The following is a 22,215-nucleotide window of genomic DNA, read 5'->3' on the forward strand; positions in this document are numbered from 1 at the left end:
GGTTCCCAAGAACACAATGGCCTCCATCATTCTTAAATGGAAGAAGTTTGGAACCACTAAGACTCTTCCAAGAGCTGGCCACCCGGCCAATCTGAGCAATCGGGGGAGAAGAACAGGATGGTCACTCTGACAGAGCTCTAGAGTTCCTCTGTGGAGAAGGGAGAAACTTCCAGAAGGACAACCATTTCTGCAGCACTTCACCAATCAGGCCTTTAGCACTTTATCAATCAGGCCAGATGGAAGCCACTCCTCAGTAAAAGGCACATGAAAGCCCGCATGGAGTTTGCCAAAAGGCACCTAAAGACTTTCAGATCATGAGAAACAAGACTCTCTGGTCTGATCAAACCAAGATTGAACTTTTTGGCCTGAATGCAAAGCGTCACGTCTGGACGAAACCTGGCACCATCCCTACGGGGAAGCATGGTGGTGGCAGCATCATGCCGTGGGGATGTTTTTCAGTGGCAGGGACTGGGAGACTAGTCAGGAACAAGGAAAAGATGAACGGAGCAAAGTACAGAGAGATCCTTGATCCTGCTCCAGAGTGCCCATGACTTCAGACTGTGGCGAAGGTTCACCTTCTAACGGGACAATGACCCTAAGCACACAGCTAATACAACACAGACGTGGCTTGAATGTCCTGAATGTCCTCGAGTGGCCCAGCCAGAGCCCGGACTTGAACATCTCTGGAGAGACCTAAAAATAGCTGTGCAGCAACGCTCCCCATCCAACCTGACAGAGCTTGAGAGGATTTGCCGAGAAGAATGGGAGAAACTCCCCAAATACAGGTGTGCCAAGCTTGTCGAGTCATACCCAAGAAGACTGGAGGCTGTGATCACTGCTTCAACAAAGTACTGAGTAAAGTAAATACTTATGTAAATATGATATTCTAAAACCCTGTTTTTGCTTTGTCATTATGGAGTACAGTGTGTAGATTGATGATGAAAAAACAATAATTGAATCCATTTTAGAATAAGGCTGTAACGTAACAAAATATGGAAAAAGTCAAGGGATCTGAATACTTTCCCAAGGCATTGTATATCCAATAGAAGTAGCAGTCTCTGTAATGTCTCAGGGCAGAGCCTCTCTGTAATGTCTCAGGGCAGCTCCACTCTGTAATGTCTCAGGGCAGAGCCTCTCTGTAATGTCTCAGGGCAGCTCCACTCTGTAATGTCTCAGGGCAGCTCCACTCTGTAATGTCTCAGGGCAGCTCCACTCTGTAATGTTTCAGGGCAGCTCCACTCAGTAATGTCTCAGGGCAGCTCCACTCTGTAATGTCTCAGGGAAGCTCCACTCAGTAATGTCTCAGGGCAGCTCCACTCTGTAATGTCTCAGGGCAGCTCCACTCTGTAATGTCTCAGGGCAGAGCCACTCTGTAATGTCTCAGGACAGAGCCACTCTGTAATGTCTCAGGGCAGAGCCACTCTGTAATGTCTCAGGACAGAGCCACTCTGTAATGTCTCAGGGCAGAGCCACTCTGTAATGTCTCAGGACAGAGCCACTCAGTAGTGTCTCAGGGCAGAGCCACTCTGTAATGTCTGAGGACAGAACCACTCTGTAATGTCTCAGGACAGCTCCACTCTGTAATGTCTCAGGACAGCTCCACTCTGTAATGTCTCAGGACAGCTCCACTCTGTAATGTCTCAGGACAGCTCCACTCTGTAATGTCTCAGGACAGTTCCACTCTGTAATGTCTCAGGACAGTTCCACTCTGTAATGTCTCAGGGCAGCTCCACTCTGTAATGTCTCAGGGCAGCTCCACTCTGTAATGTCTCAGGGCAGAGCCACTCTGTAATGTCTCAGGGCAGAGCCACTCTGTAATGTCTCAGGGCAGCTCTACTCTGTAATGTCTCAGGGCAGCTCCACTCTGTAATGTCTCAGGGCAGCTCCACTCTGTAATGTCTCAGGGCAGCTCCACTCTGTAATGTCTCAGGGCAGAGCCACTCTGTAATGTCTCAGGGCAGAGCCACTCTGTAATGTCTCAGGGCAGCTCTACTCTGTAATGTCTCAGGGCAGCTCCACTCTGTAATGTCTCAGGGCAGCTCCACTCTGTAATGTCTCAGGGCAGCTCCACTCTGTAATGTCTCAGTGAGGCCCCCTCTGTAATGTCTCAGGGCAGAGCCACTCTGTAATGTCTCAGGGCAGCTCCACTCTGTAATGTCTCAGGGCAGAGCCACTCTGTAATGTCTCAGTGAGGCCCCCTCTGTAATGTCTCAGGGCAGCTCCACTCTGTAATGTCTCAGGGTAGCTCCACTCTGTAATGTCTCAGGGCAGAGCCACTCTGTAATGTCTCAGGGCAGAGTCACTCTGTAACTCTGTAAAGAACATTCCAGAGCATGAGTTAATGTTTCTGTTCCATACCGTACCAGGAAGCGATGGTTCCAGTTTGGAGTAGGAGGGCCAGACACTGGTCTATACAATGAAAACTGTTGACACAGCAGATACTGTCTGCTATGAATTATAGATATCTTTCATACAGATCTTAACCTTGTGACCCGTCCTATATATCTGTTGTTCGTCATTGTAGGTTTAAAGGGGTGTATCTTGGCTTTAAAAGATCTTTGTACTTTTGTCTCGTGGCTCTCAACAAATCATTTGATCGTGATTCGTCGACCAGCCATCATTATCGTAGAGCACTCAATTGATTCACTTTGAATGAGAAGTGTAATCTTAGATAATACAGCCATGCACCCCCCCCCCCCATGCCCACATGCAGACTCACAACCCCCCCCCCCCACCCCTGCCCACATGCAGACTCACCCACCCCCCCCATGCCCACATGCAGACTCACACACCCCCCACCCACCCCTGCCCACATGCAGACTCACACACCCATCCACACAAACACTCTTTATCTGCAGTAAAGAGATTTTAGAATGTGAGCTTTAGTGAGACTGCAGGACATCATTTATTGAGGAGGGTTGTCCTCTGGGCTTTAGTGAGACTGCAGGACATCATTTATTGAGGAGGGTTGTCCTCTGGGCTTTAGTGAGACTGCAGGACATCGTTTATTGAGGAGGGCTGTCCTCTGGGCTTTAGTGAGACTGTAGGACATCATTTATTGAGGAGGGTTGTCCTCTGGGCTTTAGTGAGACTATAGGACATCATTTATTGAGGAGGGTTGTCCTCTGGGCTTTAGTGAGACTGCAGGACATCATTTATGGAGAAGGGCTGTCCTCTGGGCTTTAGTGAGACTGCAGGACATCATTTATTGAGGAGGGCTGCCCTCTGGGCTTTAGTGAGACTGTAGGACATCATTTATTGAGGAGGGCTGTCCTCTGGGCTTTAGTGAGACTGCAGGACATCATTTATTGAGGAGGGCTGCCCTCTGGGCTTTAGTGAGACTGTAGGACATAATTTATTGAGGAGGGCTGCCCTCTGGGCTTTAGTGAGACTGTAGGACATAATTTATTGAGGAGGGCTGTCCTCTGGGCTTTAGTGAGACTGTAGGACATCATTTATTGAGGAGGGCTGCCCTCTGGGCTTTAGTGAGACTGCAGGACATCATTTATTGAGGAGGGATGTCCTCTGGAACGGCGTGGTGGTGTCCCTCTATAGGCAGCACTTTGCTATATATACAGGGAGCTCCAATAGTTTTGGGACAGTGACAAATATTTTGCTGTTTTGTCTCTGTACTCCAGCACTTTGGATTGGAAATGATACAGTGACTACGAGGTTAAAGTGCCGACTGTCAGCTTTCATTTGAGGGTGTTTGATAAATAATGATGAGTGAGAAAGTTTACGGACGCATAAATATCACAACCCCAAGACATGCTAACATCTCAGCCTTACAATAACAGGGGAGGTTAGCATACCCCCAAGACATGCTAACATCTCAGCCTTACAATAACAGGGGAGGTTAGCATACCCCCAAGACATGCTAACCTCTCAGCCTTACAATATCAGGTGAGGTTAGCATACCCCTAAGACATGCTAACACCTCACCATTACAATAACAGGGGAGGTTAGCATACCCCCAAGACATGCTAACATCTCAGCCTTACAATATCAGGGGAGGTTAGCATACCTCCAAGACATGCTAACATCTCAGCCTTACAATAACAGGGGAGGTTAGCATACCCTCAAGACATGCTAACCTCTCAGCCTTACAATATCAGGTGAGGTTAGCATACCCCTAAGACATGCTAACACCTCACCATTACAATAACAGGGGAGGTTAGCATACCCCAAAGACATGCTAACATCTCAGCCTTACAATATCAGGGGAGGTTAGCATACCCCCAAGACATGCTAACATCTCAGCCTTACAATAACAGGGGATGTTAGCATACCCCCAAGACATGCTAACCTCTCAGCCTTACAATAACAGGGGAGGTTAGCATACCCCCAAGACATGCTAACATCTCACCATTACAATAACAGGGGAGGTTAGCATACCCCCAAGACATGCTAACATTTCACCATTACAATAACAGGGGAGGTTAACATTTTTGGGAGGGTATGATATTTGTGCATCTGTAACTTTCTCACTCATCATTATTCATGATTAATTCAGGACTATCTGTAATCATGGTAGCATCCACATTAATGTAGAAGTGTTTAGAAACATATTATGTTCTTATTTACAATAAAAGTGACTCCAAAATGACACAATACATTATTTACCATTCATTTCTATTGGGCACAAAGCTTGATGTAGTCATTGCGTGTTATGAATATGGGACCAAATACTTAACTTGTTCCTACTTTACGGGATGAGAGGTGTGGGAACAGAGCAGGTGTTTTGAGTCGGAGTGTAACTGAAGAGGAATTGTGCACCACGTCTCTCTGCCTCCTCATTGACAAGTTTACAGTTGATTTATTCAATATTGTCAGCTGTTGAAATTAGACTTTTACAGATGCACAATCGAGAGCATCCTGTCGGGCTGTATCACCGCCTGGTACGGCAACTGCTCCGCCCACAACTGTAAGGCTCTCCAGAGGGTAGTGAGGTCTGCACAACGCATCACCGGGGGCAAACTACCTGCCCTCCAGGACACCTACACCACCCGATGTCATAGGAAGGCCAAAAAGATCATCAAGGACGACAACCACCCGAGCCACTGCCTGTTCACCCCACTATCATCCAGAAGACGAGGTCAGTACAGGTGCATCAAAGCTGGGACCGAGAGACTGAAAAACAGCTTCTATCTCAAGGCCATCAGACTGTTAAACAGCCACCACTAACATTGAGGGGCTGCTTTCAACATACTGATTCAACTCCAGCCACTTTAATAATGGAAAAATTGATGTAAAAAATGTATCACTAGCCACTTTAAACAATGCCACTTAATATAATGGTTACATACCCTACATTTCTCATCTCATATGTATATACTGTACCCTATACCATCTACTACATCTTGCCATCTTTATGTAATACATGTATCACTAGCCACTTTAAACAATGCCACTTTTATATGTTTACATACCCTACATTACTCATCTCATATCTATATACTGTACTCTATACCATCTACTGCATCTTGCCTATGTCGTTCTGTACCATCACTCATTCATATTCTTTATCCCTTTACACTTGTGTGTATAAGGTAACTGTTGTGAAATTGTTAGTTAGATTGCTCGTTGGTTATTACTGCATTGTCAAAACTAGAAGCACAAGCATTTCGCAACACTCGCATTAACATCTGCTAACCATGTGTATGTGACAAATAACATTTGATTTAGACTATTAACCATTTGGTGGATCCAACATATGGATAAGGAGCTCAGTCGATTCTATTAGTCTGAGACAGAATATATACATTCAGCTGGTCTGACCTGAGCTGGACTGCCTTGACCGAAACAGCATCAAACTGTACCGAGCTAAGTGGTTTTTGTGTGTGTGTGTTGACCTATGCACAACCTACACGGTGTGTGTGTGTGTGTGTGTGTGTGTGTGTGTGTGTGTGTGTGTGTGTGTGTGTGTGTGTATGCCTGCCCGTCTGGTCTCTCACCTTGGGGTTAACGATGATCTCCATGTCCATGGCGTTCTGCTCCTGCAGCCTCTTGATGGCGCCCAGAGAGATCCACAGGTTGTTGGTGTTGAAGATCTTAAACTTGGTGACTGATTTGAACTCATCTACATGGGCCTTGGGGACCTGGGCTATCTCCAGCAGACGCAGCTTGTTATCATACTGAATAAGAGTACCGCCCTGGAGAGACAGAGACAGAGACAGAGACAGAGAGAGACAGAGACAGAGACACAGAGAGACAGAGACACAGACACAGAGAGACAGAGACACAGAGAGGCAGAGACAGAGACACAGAGAGACAGAGAGAGACAGAGAGACACAGAGACAGAGACAGAAACACAGAGAGAGAGACAGAGAGAGCCAGAGAGAGACAGAGAGAGACAGAGAAAGACAGAGAGAGACAGAGAGAGCCAGAGAAAGACAGAGAGAGACAGAGAGAGCCAGAGAGAGACAGAGAGAGACAGAGAAAGACAGAGAGAGACAGAGAGAGCCAGAGAAAGACAGAGAGAGACAGAGAGAGACAGAGAGAGAGAGAAAGAGGTTATTTTGGGTTCTGATGGGGTAGTACAGTTTAACTAAAGCTCATTATTTATTTATACGTTATATTCTTTAAAAATAAATGGCTATATATAATTAATTAAAAGTAAAAAAAAAAGAAAAGATATACCAATCCACATTAATGAATTAACAACAATTGAATGAACTGTTTATAAAGTGTGAATAAAATGATGAGAAAGTGTTAATAGTGAGAGGTGAATAAAGAAGACAGAATAAACCACTAACAGAGACCACAACATGGCCGCCGCCTCCCTCCTCCTGCCACCCACCTTGACGTCAGCGCGGGTCTTGTCGGTGACCTCCATGATGAACTCACAGCGTTTCCCGTTGGGCTGGCTCACCAGGTGATGCAGGATGTTCAGGTCCACCGTAGCACCCAGGTTATCAATGTTAGACACAAAGATGTACTCCTGAAGAGGGGGGGGGGGGGGGTAGGGTATTTTATCAGGATCCCCATTAGCTGTTGCGAAAGCAGCTAGTCTTCCTGGGGTGCAACTCAATATTAGGAAAGTGTTCCTAAGGTTTGGTATAGTATATTTCACAGGATGCTGCTGAGGAAATATACACACGGCTCGTAATAACGACCGGAACGGAACAGATGGAATGGCATCAAACACCTAGAAACCATGTATGTGATGGATTTGATACCGTTCCAATGATTCTGCTCCAGCCATTACCACGAGCCCCTCCTCCCCGATTAATGTGCCACCAACCTCCTGTGGTATATTGGTGCCTTGGAACTCGATTGTTTGACTTTGCTGTGGTTTTACAACGTTATGGAATGAACATTTTACACAAGAGAAGAAACATAGTATCAATAGCAGCGCCGGCTGAATTATTTAATATCATTTACAAATTGTATAAATAAAATAACTTTTTTCTTAATAATGATAATAATAATAATAATAATAATTATTATTTTCTTTAAAAAGTGGTCAGTGCTGCAGATAGGGTGGTTAACTTTTTTAATTACATTTTTTATTTAACCAGGCAAGTCAGTTAAGAACAAATTCTTATTTTCAATGACGGCCTAGGAACAGTGGGTTAACTGCCTGTTCAGGGGCAGAACCACAGTTCAGGGGCAGAACGACCTTGTCAGCTCGGGGATATGAACTTGCAACCTTTCGGTAACTAGTCCAACGCTCTAACCACTAGGCCACCCTGCCGAGTGAAGGAGGCTTTGTTGTGAAATTGAAATAGAAAGCCGTCTGGAGGGAGAGTTTACAATCTAGCCAGACACATAGGTATTTGTAGTTGTCCACATATTCTAGGTCAGAACCGTCCAGAGTAGTGATGCTAGTCGGGCGGGTCGGTGCGGGCAGTGAACGGTTGAAAAGCATGCATTTGGTTTTACTAGCATTTAAGAGCAGTTGGAAGCCATGGAAGGAGTGTTGTATGGCATTGAAGCTCGTCTGGAGGTTAGTTAACACAGTGTCCAAAGAAGGGCCAGATGTATACAGAATGGTGTCGTCTGAGTAGAGGTGGGTCAGGGAATCACCCGCAGCAAGAGCGACATTGTTGATATATACAGAGAAAAGAGTTGGCCCGAGAATTGAACCTTGTGATACCCCCATAGAGACTGCCAGAGGTCCGGACAACAGGACACAACAGGACACACTGAACACACTGAACTGAACACACTGTCTGGGAAGAAGTTGGTGAACCAGGCGAGGCAGTCATTTGAGAAACCAAGGCTATTGAGTCTGCCAATAAGAATATGGTGATTGACAGAGTTGAAGGCCTTGGCCAGGACGATGAAGACGGCTGCACAGTACTGTCTTTTATCGATGGAGGTTATGATATCGTTTTGTACCTTGAGCGTGGCTGAGGTGCACCCCTGACCGGCTCGGAAAACAGATTGCACAGCGGAGAAGGTACGGTGGGATTCGAAATGGTCAGTGATCTGTTTATTAACTAGGCTTTCGAAGACTTTAGAGAGGCAGGGCAGGATGGATATAGGTCTATAACAGTTTGGGTCTAGAGTGTCACCCCTTTTGAAGAGGGGGATGACCGCGGCAGCTTTCCAATCCTTGGGGATCTCAGACGATACCAAAGAGCGGTTGAACAGGTTGGTAATAGGGGTTGCTACAATGGCGGCGGATAGTTTCAGAAAGAGAGGGTCCAGAGTGTCTTGCCCAGCTGATTTGTACGGGTCCAGGTTTTACAGCTCTTTCAGAACATCTGCTATCTGGATTTGGGTGAAGGAGAAGCTGGGGAGGCTTGGGCAAGTAGCTGCGGGGGGGGCGGAGCTGTTGGCCGGGGTTGGGGTAGCCAGGAGGAAAGCATGGCCAGCCGTTGAGAAATGCTTATTGAAATGTTCGATTATCATGGATTTATCGGTGGTGACCGTGTTACCTAGCCTCAGGGCAGTGGGCAGCTGGGAGGAGGTGCTCTTGTTCTCCATGGACTTTAGTGTCCCAAAACGTTTTGGAGGTAGAGCTACAGGATGAAAAAGCTAGCCTATGCTTTCCTAACTGACTGTGTATATTGGTTCCTGACTTCCCTGAAAAGTTGCATATCGCGGTGCAGAACGCCACAGGATGTTTTAGTGCTGGTAAAGGGCAGTCAGTTCTGGAGTGAATCAAGGGCTATATGGTGAGGAAAGCACTTTTAAAGAACCTTGCCTCTCTCTGTGCGTGTGCGTGTGTGTGTGTGTGTGTGTGTGTGCATACATCAAACATGTGGTTTCCATATGTTTGATACCGCTCAATTCATTTCATTCCAGCCATTACAATGAGCTCGTCCTCCTATAGCTCCTCCCACCAGCCTCCTCCTGTGTGTGTGTGTGTGTGCGTGTGTGTGTGTGTGTGTGTGTGTGTGTGTGTGTGTGTATGTGTGTGTGTGTGTGTGTGTGTGTGTGTGTGTGTGTGTACCTTGCCCTCTGTGATGAGATGATCCAGCAGACCAGAGTTGTAGAAGCTGGCGTAGATGTCCCCGTGGCCAGGAGGGTACCACACGTCAGCGTTCTCACCCATCATACCAATGTCTGTGGCCACAGGCAGGAGGGACTCTTTATTAATACGGGGGTACCTGGGACAGAGGGCAGGAGGGACTCTTTATTAATACGGGGGTACCTGGGACAGAGGGTAGGATGGACTCTTTATTAATACGGGGGTACCTGGGACAGAGGGCAGGAGGAACTCTTTATTAATACAGGGGTACCTGGGACAGAGGGCAGGAGGGACTCTTTATTAACACGGGGGTACCTGGGACAGAGGGCAGGAGGGACTCTTTATTAATACAGGGGTACCTGGGACAGAGGGCAGGAGGGACTCTTTATTAATACGGGGGTACCTGGGACAGAGGGCAGGAGGGACTCTTTATTAACACGGGGGTACCTGGGACAGAGGGCAGGAGGGACTCTTTATTAATACGGGGGTACCTGGGACAGAGGGCAGGAGGGACTCTTTATTAATACAGGGGTACCTGGGACAGAGGGCAGGAGGGACTCTTTATTAATACGGGGGTACCTGGGACAGAGGGCAGGAGGGACTCTTTATTAATACGGGGGTACCTGGTACAGAGGGCAGGAGGGACTCTTTATTAATACAGGGGTACCTGGGACAGAGAGCAGGAGGGCAGGAGGGACTCTTTATTAATACAGGGGTACCTGGGACAGAGGGCAGGAGGGACTCTTTATTAATACGGGGGTACCTGGGACAGAGGGCAGGAGGGACTCTTTATTAACACGGGGGTACCTGGGACAGAGGGCAGGAGGGACTCTTTATTAATACAGGGGTACCTGGGACAGAGGGCAGGAGGGACTCTTTATTAACACGGGGTACCTGGGACAGAGGGCAGGAGGGACTCTTTATTAATACAGGGGTACCTGGGACAGAGGGCAGGAGGGACTCTTTATTAACACGGGGGTACCTGGGACAGAGGGCAGGAGGGACTCTTTATTAATACCGGGGTACCTGGGACAGAGAGCAGGAGGGACTCTTTATTAATACCGGGGTACCTGGGACAGAAGGCAGGAGGGACTCTTTATTAATACGGGGGTACCTGGGACAGAGGGCAGGAGGGACTCTTTATTAACACGGGGGTACCTGGGACAGAGGGCAGGAGGGACTCTTTATTAATACGGGGGTACCTGGGACAGAGGGCAGGAGGGACTCTTTATTAACACGGGGGTACCTGGGACCGAGGGCAGGAGGGACTCTTTATTAATACAGGGGGTACCTGGGACAGAGGGCAGGAGGGCGGGAGAGGAGAGAGAGGGTGAATGAACTTCCAGGTTTCATGTTTTACTTTTAAATCATGTGAATCCTGTTAGGAATGGGTCAATGACGGGAATACCAACTGAACAGATCAAGGAGCCGTCATCACTTAACGTTTATCAGCTGATAAGAGCAGATTAGGAAGGAGAACGTTTAACGTCTCCTTACAGAGCTGAGGATAGTCTGTCTGTCTGTCTGTCTGTCTGTCTGTCTGTCTGTCTGTCTGTCTGTCTGTCTGTCTGTGTGCCTGGCCATGAGGGGAGGATGACCTGAGATATGTCTGTCTGTCTGGCCATGAGGGGAGGATTACCTGAGATCTGTCTGTCTGTCTCTGTCTGTCTGTCTGTCTGTCTGTCTGTCTGTCTGTCTGTCTGGCTATGAGAGGGGAGGATTACCTGAGATCTGTCTGTCTGTCTGTCTGTCTGTCTGTCTGTCTGTGTGCCTGGCCATGAGGGGAGGATGACCTGAGATATGTCTGTCTGTCTGGCCATGAGGGGAGGATTACCTGAGGTCTGTCTGTCTCTGTCTGTCTGTCTGTCTGTCTGTCTGTCTGTCTGTCTGTCTGTCTGTCTGTCTGTCTGTCTGTCTGTCTGTCTGTCTGTCTGTCTGTCTGGCTATGAGAGGGGAGGATTACCTGAGATCTGTCTGTCTGTCTGTCTGTCTGTCTGTCTGTCTGTCTGTCTGTCTGTCTGTCTGTCTGTCTGTCTGTCTGTCTGTCTGTCTCTGTCTGTCCATGAGAGGGGAGAATTACCTGAGATATGTCTGTCTGTCTGGCCATGAGAGGGGAGAATTACCTGAGATATGTCTGTCTGTCTGGCCATGAGAGGGGACGATGACCTAAGATCTGTCTGTCTGGCCATGAGAGGGGAGAATTACCTGAGATCTGTCTGTCTGGCCATGAGAGGGGAGGATTACCTGAGATATGTCTGTCTGTCTGGTCATGAGAGGGGAGGATGACCTGAGATCTGTCTGTCTGTCTGGCCATGAGAGAGGAGGATTACCTGAGATATGTCTGTCTGTCTGGCCATGAGAGGGGGGGATGACCTGAGATCTGTCTGTCTGTCTGGCCATGAGAGGGGAGGAATACCTAAGATCTGTCGGTCTGGCCATGAGAGGGGAGAATTACCTGAGATCTGTCTGGCCATGAGAGGGGAGGATGACCTGAGATCTGTCTGTCTGTCTGGCTATGAGAGGGGAGGATTACCTGAGATATGTCTGTCTGTCTGGCCATGAGAGGGGAGGATGACCTGAGATCTGTCTGTCTGTCTGGCTATGAGAGGGGAGGATGACCTGAGATCGGTCTGTCTGTCTGGCTATGAGAGGGGAGGATGACCTGAGATCTGTCTGTCTGGCCATGAGAGGGGAGGATGGTCTTGCTAGGGGGTGAGGGGTTATGGCTCACTGGTCTGTGTAGAGTACAGCCTGAGTACAGCCTGTCAATGCAACAGAATTCTACTCGGATGCGTTCTGCCTATAACAACATCTCTTGCATATTTTGTTTTGCATACTAAGTCTTGCATAGTTAGTTTAGTTTCGGTATGTTGCATTGAAAGTGTCTAATATTGCAGTGATTCGACCTTAACTCCCACAGTAAAGGGAAACGTTGATAGTGTTAACTAAAGGGGAAAACTCTAGAGGGCTCATATTTCTTCTGCATGGCAGTCCGAGGGGAGCTGTACACACTGGAGCAGCTTAGGGGGAACATTGGAGAAGAGGAGAGGAGAGCAGAGGAGAGGAGTGGGCAGGAGAGGAGAGGGAAAGGGGGAGGAGAGGAGAGCAGAGGAGAGGAGTGGGCAGGAGAGGAGAGGGAAGGGGGAGGAGAGGAGAGGGAAGGGGGAGGAGAGGGAAGGGGGAGGAGAGGGAAGGGGGAGGAGAGGGAAGGGGGAGGAGAGGAGTGGGCAGGAGAGGAGAGGGAAGGGGGAGGAGAGGGAAGGGGGAGGAGAGGGAAGGGGAGGAGAGGAGAGGGAAGGAAGGAAGGGGGAGGAGAGGAGAGGGAAGGGGCCTCATTAAAAGAGGATTAAGTTGTCATCTGACCAGGCTTTTTGACACACTCCAGCTTGATCCTCACTTTGTCTTTGATTGTATTCCAAAGGCGTAGGAGCTTCTGAGGTAAAGCCCTCCTTGAGGAGGCTGATAAAATATTAACACAACAAGCCTTTTAGTCTCCAGTCCAATTCAACAGACAGTCCACTGCTTAAAAGGAAAGGTTCACCCATGTTGAAAGTTATATTGTTTTTGTGCATCTCTGAGGGATGTTCTATGGATTCTCCGGGTCAATTCCTGTTTTCACGTGTATCTGAGTTATTGGCGTTGAAGTAGGCAGAACTCCGGCCGCTATGACGTAGCACTGTGATAAAGTCGCTCTGACTACACTGGAAGTTAATAGGAAAATGACTTTTAGATCACCAAAACGTCTCTCATACACGTCAGATTTCAATACTGGCCGATGTCATAACTCCGGAGAATGTCTTCTCTCAAATAAGACTTTGATTATATTTTTGCGATATTCCTACCTCGAGAAATGTGTCATTTAACGGAGGGTCTATGTAGCACATTTTCCTGTTTGTCTGCCTCTTTATCCCAGGGTGCATTGCATGGTGCTGTTGCCTGAGATACTATAGAAAGAAGATGAATGAAGGAAAATATAACGCCCCACCCAGCAGACTGTGACAAATCACATTCTCGTCGTCATGCTGCGTCACGCGGTTTCTAAGCTAATTGTAACGCAATCGCTTCAAAGTCAGTGTATATATCAAGAAACTTGCCAATTTCCCTCAAAAGTACATAATGTCACGATTCTAAAGCTATATGATATTACAGATAGCAAGTGAATTATCTCACATCTCTGAAAAGTATTGTAATGTTGTACTTCTGGTTGATGAAATTGGTGCTAAAGTTGGGTTTTTGAGCTAGCGCCCAATAGAATCCCATTCACTCCTTGAAGGAGAGCGCTCCTTGCCCAGGAATTTCCCAGAATGCACCGTGGAGCCCAATGATGTAGCATGGCAGAAATGCCTTCTGGAACATGTGAACTTCCATGTGCACTTAATGGTTGTACAGTCGTCTCAAATAAAACTGTGAAGGACCTCGGCGTTACTCTGGACCCTGATCTCTCTTTTGAAGTACATATCAAGACTGTTTCAAGGACAGCTTTTTTCCATCTACGTAACATTGCAAAAATCAGAAACTTTCTGTCCAAAAATGATGCAGAAAAATTAATCCATGCTTTTGTCACTTATAGGTTAGACTACTGCAATGCTCTACTTTCCGGCTACCCGGATAAAGCACTAAATAAACTTCAGTTAGTGCTAAATACGACTGCTAGAATCCTGACTAGAACCAAAAAATGTGATCATATTACTCCAGTGCTAGCCTCCCTCGCCATATAGCATACTTCTGTCTATAACGTGAGCTGCTCAATACTGTATATGTTGATCGTCCTTTCTTCTGTAGCGTTTTTGAAAGATATAATGTTAGCCATGGAGAACTACAAAAGTTGAGCTACTTTTCTCTTTAATGGCCTGACTTTAGCAGGCGCTATCGACAGGTCAGTTTCTGCATACACCACGGTCTGTGTGAACCGGAGTGACTTGACACAACGCTGACAAACAAGATGTAGCTACAAACAAAACTGAGTTACATGGTTCCGGTCTACCGTGAAGCGTTCATTAGTGTATACCGTTAAGAGTTTAGCTACAATTTCAGATATTCAAAGTTTCTAATTTTGTCAGAAAGTTGTTTTCATTGCAAATTAAAGCATACTGTTTGCTAGCTAGTGAACGTTATCATGCTGGCTCGCTATCTAACGTTACGTGTATAATCTGTGCAGTAATATTATTTGAATCAGAAATCCATTTGCATTGCTAGTTATAGCCTAATGTTAGCTAGCTAACATTGAACCTAGTTGGTTAGCTTTAGCTACCTGCAGATTCATACTACAGCAATGACAATGTCTGTATTGGTATTGGTATGATATACCATTTTCTAGCCCAGTCTCTACTTTTATCCAATGTAAATAAAAAACAATTTCAAATGTTGCTACATAGGACTGATACCAGGTGATGTGTCACAATTGATAGTGCCGTTTATTTAGTCAATTTTACAGCTAACTATCTACTTTACATGCTGATATTATCTTTGGTATTATTGTGTGTAGCTAAGTTTCCTTGCTAGCTAGCCAGCCAGCCCATAGAGAGAGCGTTGCATTGTGGACTTTGTAGTTGATTTGAACTGCAACAGATTTCCACAATGATTTTCCATGTTGCTACCAACCTTATTATAACGGCAAAATTACATATTTAAATACTCACAGGTTTAGATACTTTTCTCACACATGTTAGTGTGATTTAACACTGTAAATGAAAGGAATTAGTGGTTTTGGGTGGATTTTTCCTTTAAGTCTTTAGAGTCCATTCATTACAGCTACAGACAGGATTTCCAGTTTTATGTCCAGTATGTCTCATATATTCTGATCAAGCAAGATATGAGACATACTGCGGTGCGTGTGTTACCTGCTCTGGTTGAAGGTGTGTATCTTGACACGGTGGTGTGTGTATTTCTGAAGGATCTTCTTGGTGTCTTCATCCGTGTTGAAGGAGTTCATCAGGACCAGAGGAACGTCTGTGTTGTACTTCTTGTTCAAGTGCTGAGGGAAAAAGATATTGGATTAAGAACAGGTGAAAGGAGTGCTTGGCGGCCATATTGGATTGAGAACAGGTGAAAGGAGTGCTTGGCGGCCATATTGGATTGAGAACAGGTGAAAGGAGTGCTTGGCGGCCATATTGGATTGAGAACAGGGGAAAGGAGTGCTTGGCGGCCATATTGGATTGAGAACAGGTGAAAGGAGTGCTTGGCGGCCATATTGGATTGAGAACAGGTGAAAGGAGGGCTTGGCGGCCATATTGGATTGAGAACAGGTGAAAGGAGTGCTTGGCGGCCATATTGGATTGAGAACAGGTGAAAGGAGTGCTTGGTAGCCATATTGGATTGAGAACAGGTGAAAGGAGTGCTTGGTAGCCATATTGGATTGAGAACAGGTGAAAGGAGTGCTTGGTAGCCATATTGGATTGAGAACAGGGGAAAGGAGTGCTTGGCGGCCATATTGGATTGAGAACAGGTGAAAGGAGTGCTTGGCGGCCATATTTGATTGAGAACAGGTGAAAGGAGTGCTTGGCGGCCATATTGGATTGAGAACAGGTGAAAGGAGTGCTTGGTAGCCATATTGGATTGAGAACAGGTGAAAGGAGTGCTTGGCAGCCATATTGGATTGAGAACAGGTGAAAGGAGTGCTTGGCCGGCATACTGGCCACAGCAAACCAAGCGACAGGCTGGTTGGAGCTAATGCAATGGCAGTGTTGGAGAGCATCAAATCCGAGATGCATTGTGACTGACTGATTGACAAATCATAATGAGTAGTTATTTATGATGCAAGGTGATTGGTAGCTCAGTTAGTCGGCAGTCTGGCTGCCCAGTCGGCTGCAATGCTGAACAAGCCCGAAGACTCTAGAGTCCAGACTTTAACGAGGGAGCGGTTGTTACGGTAAACTGTTAAAAAAAAACTGTGTGGGTGTGTGGTGGAGTTTATGAAGCAACCAGGCTGGTCGAGGTTCGTCTCGGCTTTATGAGGTCATTAAGGGTGGGACTGTCCTAGGAGAGGTGGGGTCGTGTGAAGTTCAGCTCCACTACCAACCAATGTAACTACCAGGATATGACACAACTAACTATCAGGAAATCACACACTGTCTGACTGGCGTAACAGGATCTATTCCACTGTAGGATGTTGGTTTAGATTTAGTGCAACCATTTTAAGTTTTGTTTTATGAATTTTGGGAAGTTATGAACTCCCATTTCCTCAGAGGACCCCAGGACAGAGTTGAAAGGTCAGCAGGCTAGAGAGGAGGGATAAAGAGGTCCTGTGGATTAAGAAAACAGCCCTTCTCTCTCTCTCTCTCTCTCTCTCTCTCTCTCTCTCTCTCTCTCCCCCCCCCCCCCCCCCCCCCCAGGGGCTTTATTGACATGGGAAACATATGTTAACATTGCCAAAGCAAGTGAAGTAGAGAATATACAAAAGTAAAATTAACAGTAAACATTACGCTCACAGAAGTTCCAAAAGAATAAAGACATTACAAATGTTGTATTATGTATCTCTCAAGTAGATTAAACAGCATGATCATTATATTTAGTATATTATAAGATCAGCTGAGGGTCTGTGTGAAGCTCTCTAATGTCTTCAGGCAGTCTGACTGAAAGGAGAGCTGTTATTCTATGGGGCAGGTCTGTGGGTTTGGCCAGGCAGAGGGGGGACAGAGAGCGCAGTGTGCTGGAACTGAGAGGTGTGTGTGTGTCAGAGCCAGAGAGAGGCGGTATTTGTTTGCGGACGTGTGTGTGGTTGTCTGTATATGTGTGTATCTGTGTGTGTTGTGTAACGGCTGCAAGCAAAGGGAAAGGAGAAGGAAACAACTGAAAGTATTCAACTGAACTATGTCTTCCACATGTATCCCAACCCGCTCTGAATCAGAGAGGTGTGGGGGGGGGGGGGGCTGCCTTCATCAACATCCACATCATGAACACTCTCCCCACCTCCACACACTGTGTCCTGTGTCTGTCTCACATCCCAGTGGTTCTGGGACAATCATTTTACCCTCCAGATATAGGCATATTACCTCCACTGTGAATCAGGCCATTTAGGGAGAAAATGGATACCTACTCACATTAATGTTCACCAACTCCCACCTCTGTCCTGTCCCCTGAGTAAAGGTTCTCAGTCATCTCTCTCTCTCTGTGTGTGTGTGTGTGTGTGTGTGTATGTGTGTGATCATTGTCATGCTGAAAGACCCAGCCACGTTTCATCTTCAATGCCCTTGCTGATGGAAGGAGGTTTTCACTCAAAATCTCACGATACATGGCTCCATTCATTCTTTCCTTTACACGGATCAGTCGTCCTGGTCCCTTTGCAGAAAAACAGCCCCAAAGCATGATGTTTCCACCCCCACGCTTCACAGTAGGTATGGTGTTCTTTGGATGCAACTCAGCATTCTTTGTCCTCCAAACACGACGAGTTTAGTTTTTACCAAAAAGTTATATTTTAGTTTCATCTGACCATATGACATTCTCCCAATCTTCTTCTGGATCATCCAAATGCTTTCTAGCAAACTTCAGACGGGCCTGGACATGTACTGGCTTAAGCAGGGGGACAAATCTTGCTTGTTTGTAGGTGACCAAATACTTATTTTCCAAATACTTATGCAGTGCCTCAGTCCGCTGAGATGGAGTACCTCAGTCCGCCGAGATGCAGTGCCTCAGTCTGCTGAGACGCAGTGCGCTGAGATGCAGTGCCTCAGACCGCTGAGATGGAGTCCCTCAGTCCGCTGAGACGCAGTGCGCTGAGATGCAGTGCCTCAGACCGCTGAGATGCAGTGCCTCAGTCCGCTGTGATGCAGTGCCTCAGTCCGCTGTGATGCAGTGCCTCAGTCCGCTGTGATGCAGTGCCTCAGTCCGCTGTGATGCAGTGCCTCAGTCCGCTGCACCACTCAGGAGCCAGATATGCCCATGACTGCTCATGACATGTCTATGACTGCTTATGACATGTCCATGACTGCTCATGACATGTCTATGACTGCTCATGACATGTCTATGACTGCTTATGACATGTCTATGACTGCTCATGACATGTATATGACTGCTCATGACATGTATATGACTGCTGATGACATTCTAACAACATATTGACGACAGGTACCTCTATCTGCTGCACGGTGAGGTCCAGGAAAGTGTTCTCGTTGCGGACGCTGATGAGGCTCTTGGGGCCTTTACAGCCCATGCTGGTCCCCAGGCCTCCATTCAACTTGACGACCACCAGCTTGTTGAGACTGTCTGCCAGGCTGTCCGGCAGGGGCAGCGCTGCTATCTTATCATAGGGCTGGATCTGTGGAGAGAGAGAGGAGAGACATTTAATCTGTTCCCTTTGGTATTGTATGTGGTAACACTTCTGATGTGGGCGGAGGGGGGGATTTTATCTTGATATTTAATCTATGGAGACTCAGGGACTGAAAAAGGACTGAAAAAGGACTAGGGAAGAAATGAAACCACAGAACCTTTTTTGTGTTCATTTCTGAAGACAAAGGAAAGAGTGTAATCTTTGACAGGACTGTAACACACCCAGGGCCCTGCATTCAGCTTGAATCAATAAGGTCTGGCATCTCAAACAGATAGCTGGAGGTTCACAACTATACACAATGAGAAGGAGCACCCAGGACATCAAATCTGAAACAGATGTCCTGTGTGTGTGTGTGTGTGTGTGTGTGTGTGTGTGTGTGTGTGTGTGTGTGTGTGTGTGTGTGTGTGTGTGTGTGTGTGAATGGGCACAATAGTATGTGTGTGTGTTGCATGTGTGATTGACCCTAAGTAACTGAAGGGTCATAGGGTCATGGCTCATCCTGTGAGGTGATGACTCATGTCCTGCTCATTGCTTTGAGACACCAGAGCCTGGATATGAGGCCTAACACACACTGGACACAGCCCGACACACACTGGATACAGCCCGACACACACTGGATACAGCCCAATACACACTGGATACAGCCCAACACACACTGGATACAGCCCAACACACACTGGATACAGCCCAACACACTGGATACAGCCCAACACACTGGATACAGCCCAACACACTGGATACAGCCCGACACACACTGGATACAGCCCGACACACACTGGATACAGCCCGACACACACTGGATACAGCCCGACACACACTGGATACAGCCCAATACACACTGGATACAGCCCAACACACACTGGATACAGCCCGACACACTGGATACAGCCCAACACACACTGGATACAGCCCGACACACACTGGATACAGCCCGACACACACTGGATACAGCCCGACACACACTGGATACAGCCCGACACACACTGGATACAGCCCGACACACACTGGATACAGCCCAATACACACTGGATACAGCCCAACACACACTGGATACAGCCCGACACACTGGATACAGCCCAACACACTGGATACAGCCCAACACACTGGATACAGCCCAACACACTGGATACAGCCCGACACACACTGGATACAGCCCGACACACACTGGATACAGCCCGACACACACTGGATACAGCCCGACACACACTGGATACAGCCCAATACACACTGGATACAGCCCAACACACACTGGATACAGCCCAACACACACTGGATACAGCCCAACACACTGGATACAGCTCAACACACTGGATACAGCCCAGCACACTGGATACAGCCCAACACACTGGATACAGCCCAACACACTGGACACAGCCCAACTCACTGGATACAGCCCAACACACTGGATACAGCCCAACACACACTGGATACAGCCCAACACACACTGGATACAGCACAACACACACTGGATACAGCCCAACACACACTGGATACAGCCCAACACACACTGGATACAGCACAACACACACTGGATACAGCCCAACACACACTGGATACAGCCCAACACACACTGGATACAGCCCAACACACTGGATACAGCCCAACACACACTGGATACAGCCCAACACACACTGGATACAGCCCAACACACACTGGATACAGCCCAACACACTGGATACAGCCCAACACACTGGATACAGCCCGACACACACTGGATACAGCCCGACACACACTGGATACAGCCCGACACACACTGGATACAGCCCGACACACTGGATACAGCCCAATACACACTGGATACAGCCCAACACACTGGACACAGCCCGACACACTGGATACAGCCCGACACACACTGGACACAGCCCAACACACTGGATACAGCCCAACACACTGGATACAGCCCAACACACTGGATACAGCCCAACACACTGGATACAGCCCAACACACACTGGATACAGCCCAACACACTGGACACAGCCCAACACACTGGACACAGCCCAACTCACTGGATACAGCCCAACACACACTGGATACAGCCCAACACACTGGATACAGCCCAACACACACTGGACACAGCCCAACACACTGGATACAGCCCAACACACACTGGATACAGCCCAACACACACTGGATACAGCACAACACACACTGGATACAGCCCAACACACTGGACACAGCCCAACACACACTGGACACAGCCCAACACACTGGATACAGCCCAACACACACTGGATACAGCCCAACACACACTGGATACAGCCCAACACACACTGGATACAGCCCAACACACTGGATACAGCCCAACACACTGGATACAGCCCAACACACACTGGATACAGCCCAACACACACTGGACACAGCCCAACACACTGGATACAGCCCAACACACTGGATACAGCCCAACACACACTGGATATAGCCCAACACACACTGGACACAGCCCAACACACACTGGATACAGCCCAACACACACTGGACACAGCCCAACACACACTGGATACAGCCCAACACACTGGATACAGCCCAACACACACTGGATACAGCCCAACACACACTGGACACAGCCCAACACACACTGGATACAGCCCAACACACTGGATACAGCCCAACACACACTGGATACAGCCCAACACACACTGGATACAGCCCAACACACACTGGATACAGCCCAACACACACTGGACACAGCCCAACACACACTGGATACAGCCCAACACACTGGATACAGCCCAACACACACTGGATACAGCCCAACACACACTGGATACAGCCCAACACACACTGGACACAGCCCAACACACACTGGATACAGCCCAACACACACTGGATACAGCCCAACACACTGGATACAGCCCAACACACACTGGATACAGCCCAACACACACTGGACACAGCCCAACACACACTGGATACAGCCCAACACACTGGATACAGCCCAACACACACTGGATACAGCCCAACACACACTGGATACAGCCCAACACACTGGATACAGCCCGACACACACTGGACACAGCCCAACACACTGGATACAGCATGAAAAAAGGTATTATGGAGATACTGTATATGGTTGGCTGGAGCTGCTCTAACCTAATCTCTGGTGGGTAGAAATGGTACTGTAGGTCAGTCTTTATACTGTGGCCACCAATAGCTAAAGAGCAGCAAATCCTTCCGGACGAATCACGATTCCACAGGTAGATAGCATCTTTCTAATTTCAGAAGGGGAGGTGACATTCAGCCCATAGACTGGCCCTTAACTTTCAAAGACAGAGGGGGAGGTGACATTCAGCCCATAGACTGGCCCTTAACTTGCAAAGACAGAGGGGGAGGTGACATTCAGCCCATAGACTGGCCCTTAACTTGCAAAGACAGAGGGGGAGGTGACATTCAGCCCATAGACTGGCCCTTAACTTGCAAAGACAGAGGGGGAGGTGACATTCAGCCCATAGACTGGCCCTTAACTTGCAAAGACAGAGGGGGAGGTGACATTCAGCCCATAGACTGGTCCTTAACTTGCAAAGACAGAGG

General features: G+C 47.6%; 1 protein-coding gene across 3 annotated transcripts in view; it reads right to left on the reverse strand.

Annotated features, from left to right (window-relative positions):
- Window positions 1-22,215, reverse strand: part of LOC139413433 (UDP-glucose pyrophosphorylase 2b) — a 66,776-nt gene that overhangs the window by 15,056 nt on the left and 29,505 nt on the right. For all 3 annotated transcript variants that reach the window (XR_011634797.1, XM_071160829.1, XM_071160816.1), the window contains exons 4-8: window positions 18,489-18,674; window positions 15,262-15,395; window positions 9,404-9,560; window positions 6,800-6,940; window positions 5,955-6,152 (exon numbers count right to left, since the gene is read on the reverse strand). Coding sequence is in view for 2 of the 3 variants with exons in the window: in XM_071160829.1 (XP_071016930.1) it covers window positions 5,955-6,152; window positions 6,800-6,940; window positions 9,404-9,560; window positions 15,262-15,395; window positions 18,489-18,674 (816 nt within the window). In the remaining variant the exon portion in view is untranslated. The remainder of the gene's footprint in view (window positions 1-5,954; window positions 6,153-6,799; window positions 6,941-9,403; window positions 9,561-15,261; window positions 15,396-18,488; window positions 18,675-22,215) is intronic.

This window comes from Oncorhynchus clarkii, chromosome 1 (genome assembly GCF_045791955.1).
Source record: "Oncorhynchus clarkii lewisi isolate Uvic-CL-2024 chromosome 1, UVic_Ocla_1.0, whole genome shotgun sequence".
NCBI lineage: Eukaryota > Metazoa > Chordata > Actinopteri > Salmoniformes > Salmonidae > Oncorhynchus > Oncorhynchus clarkii.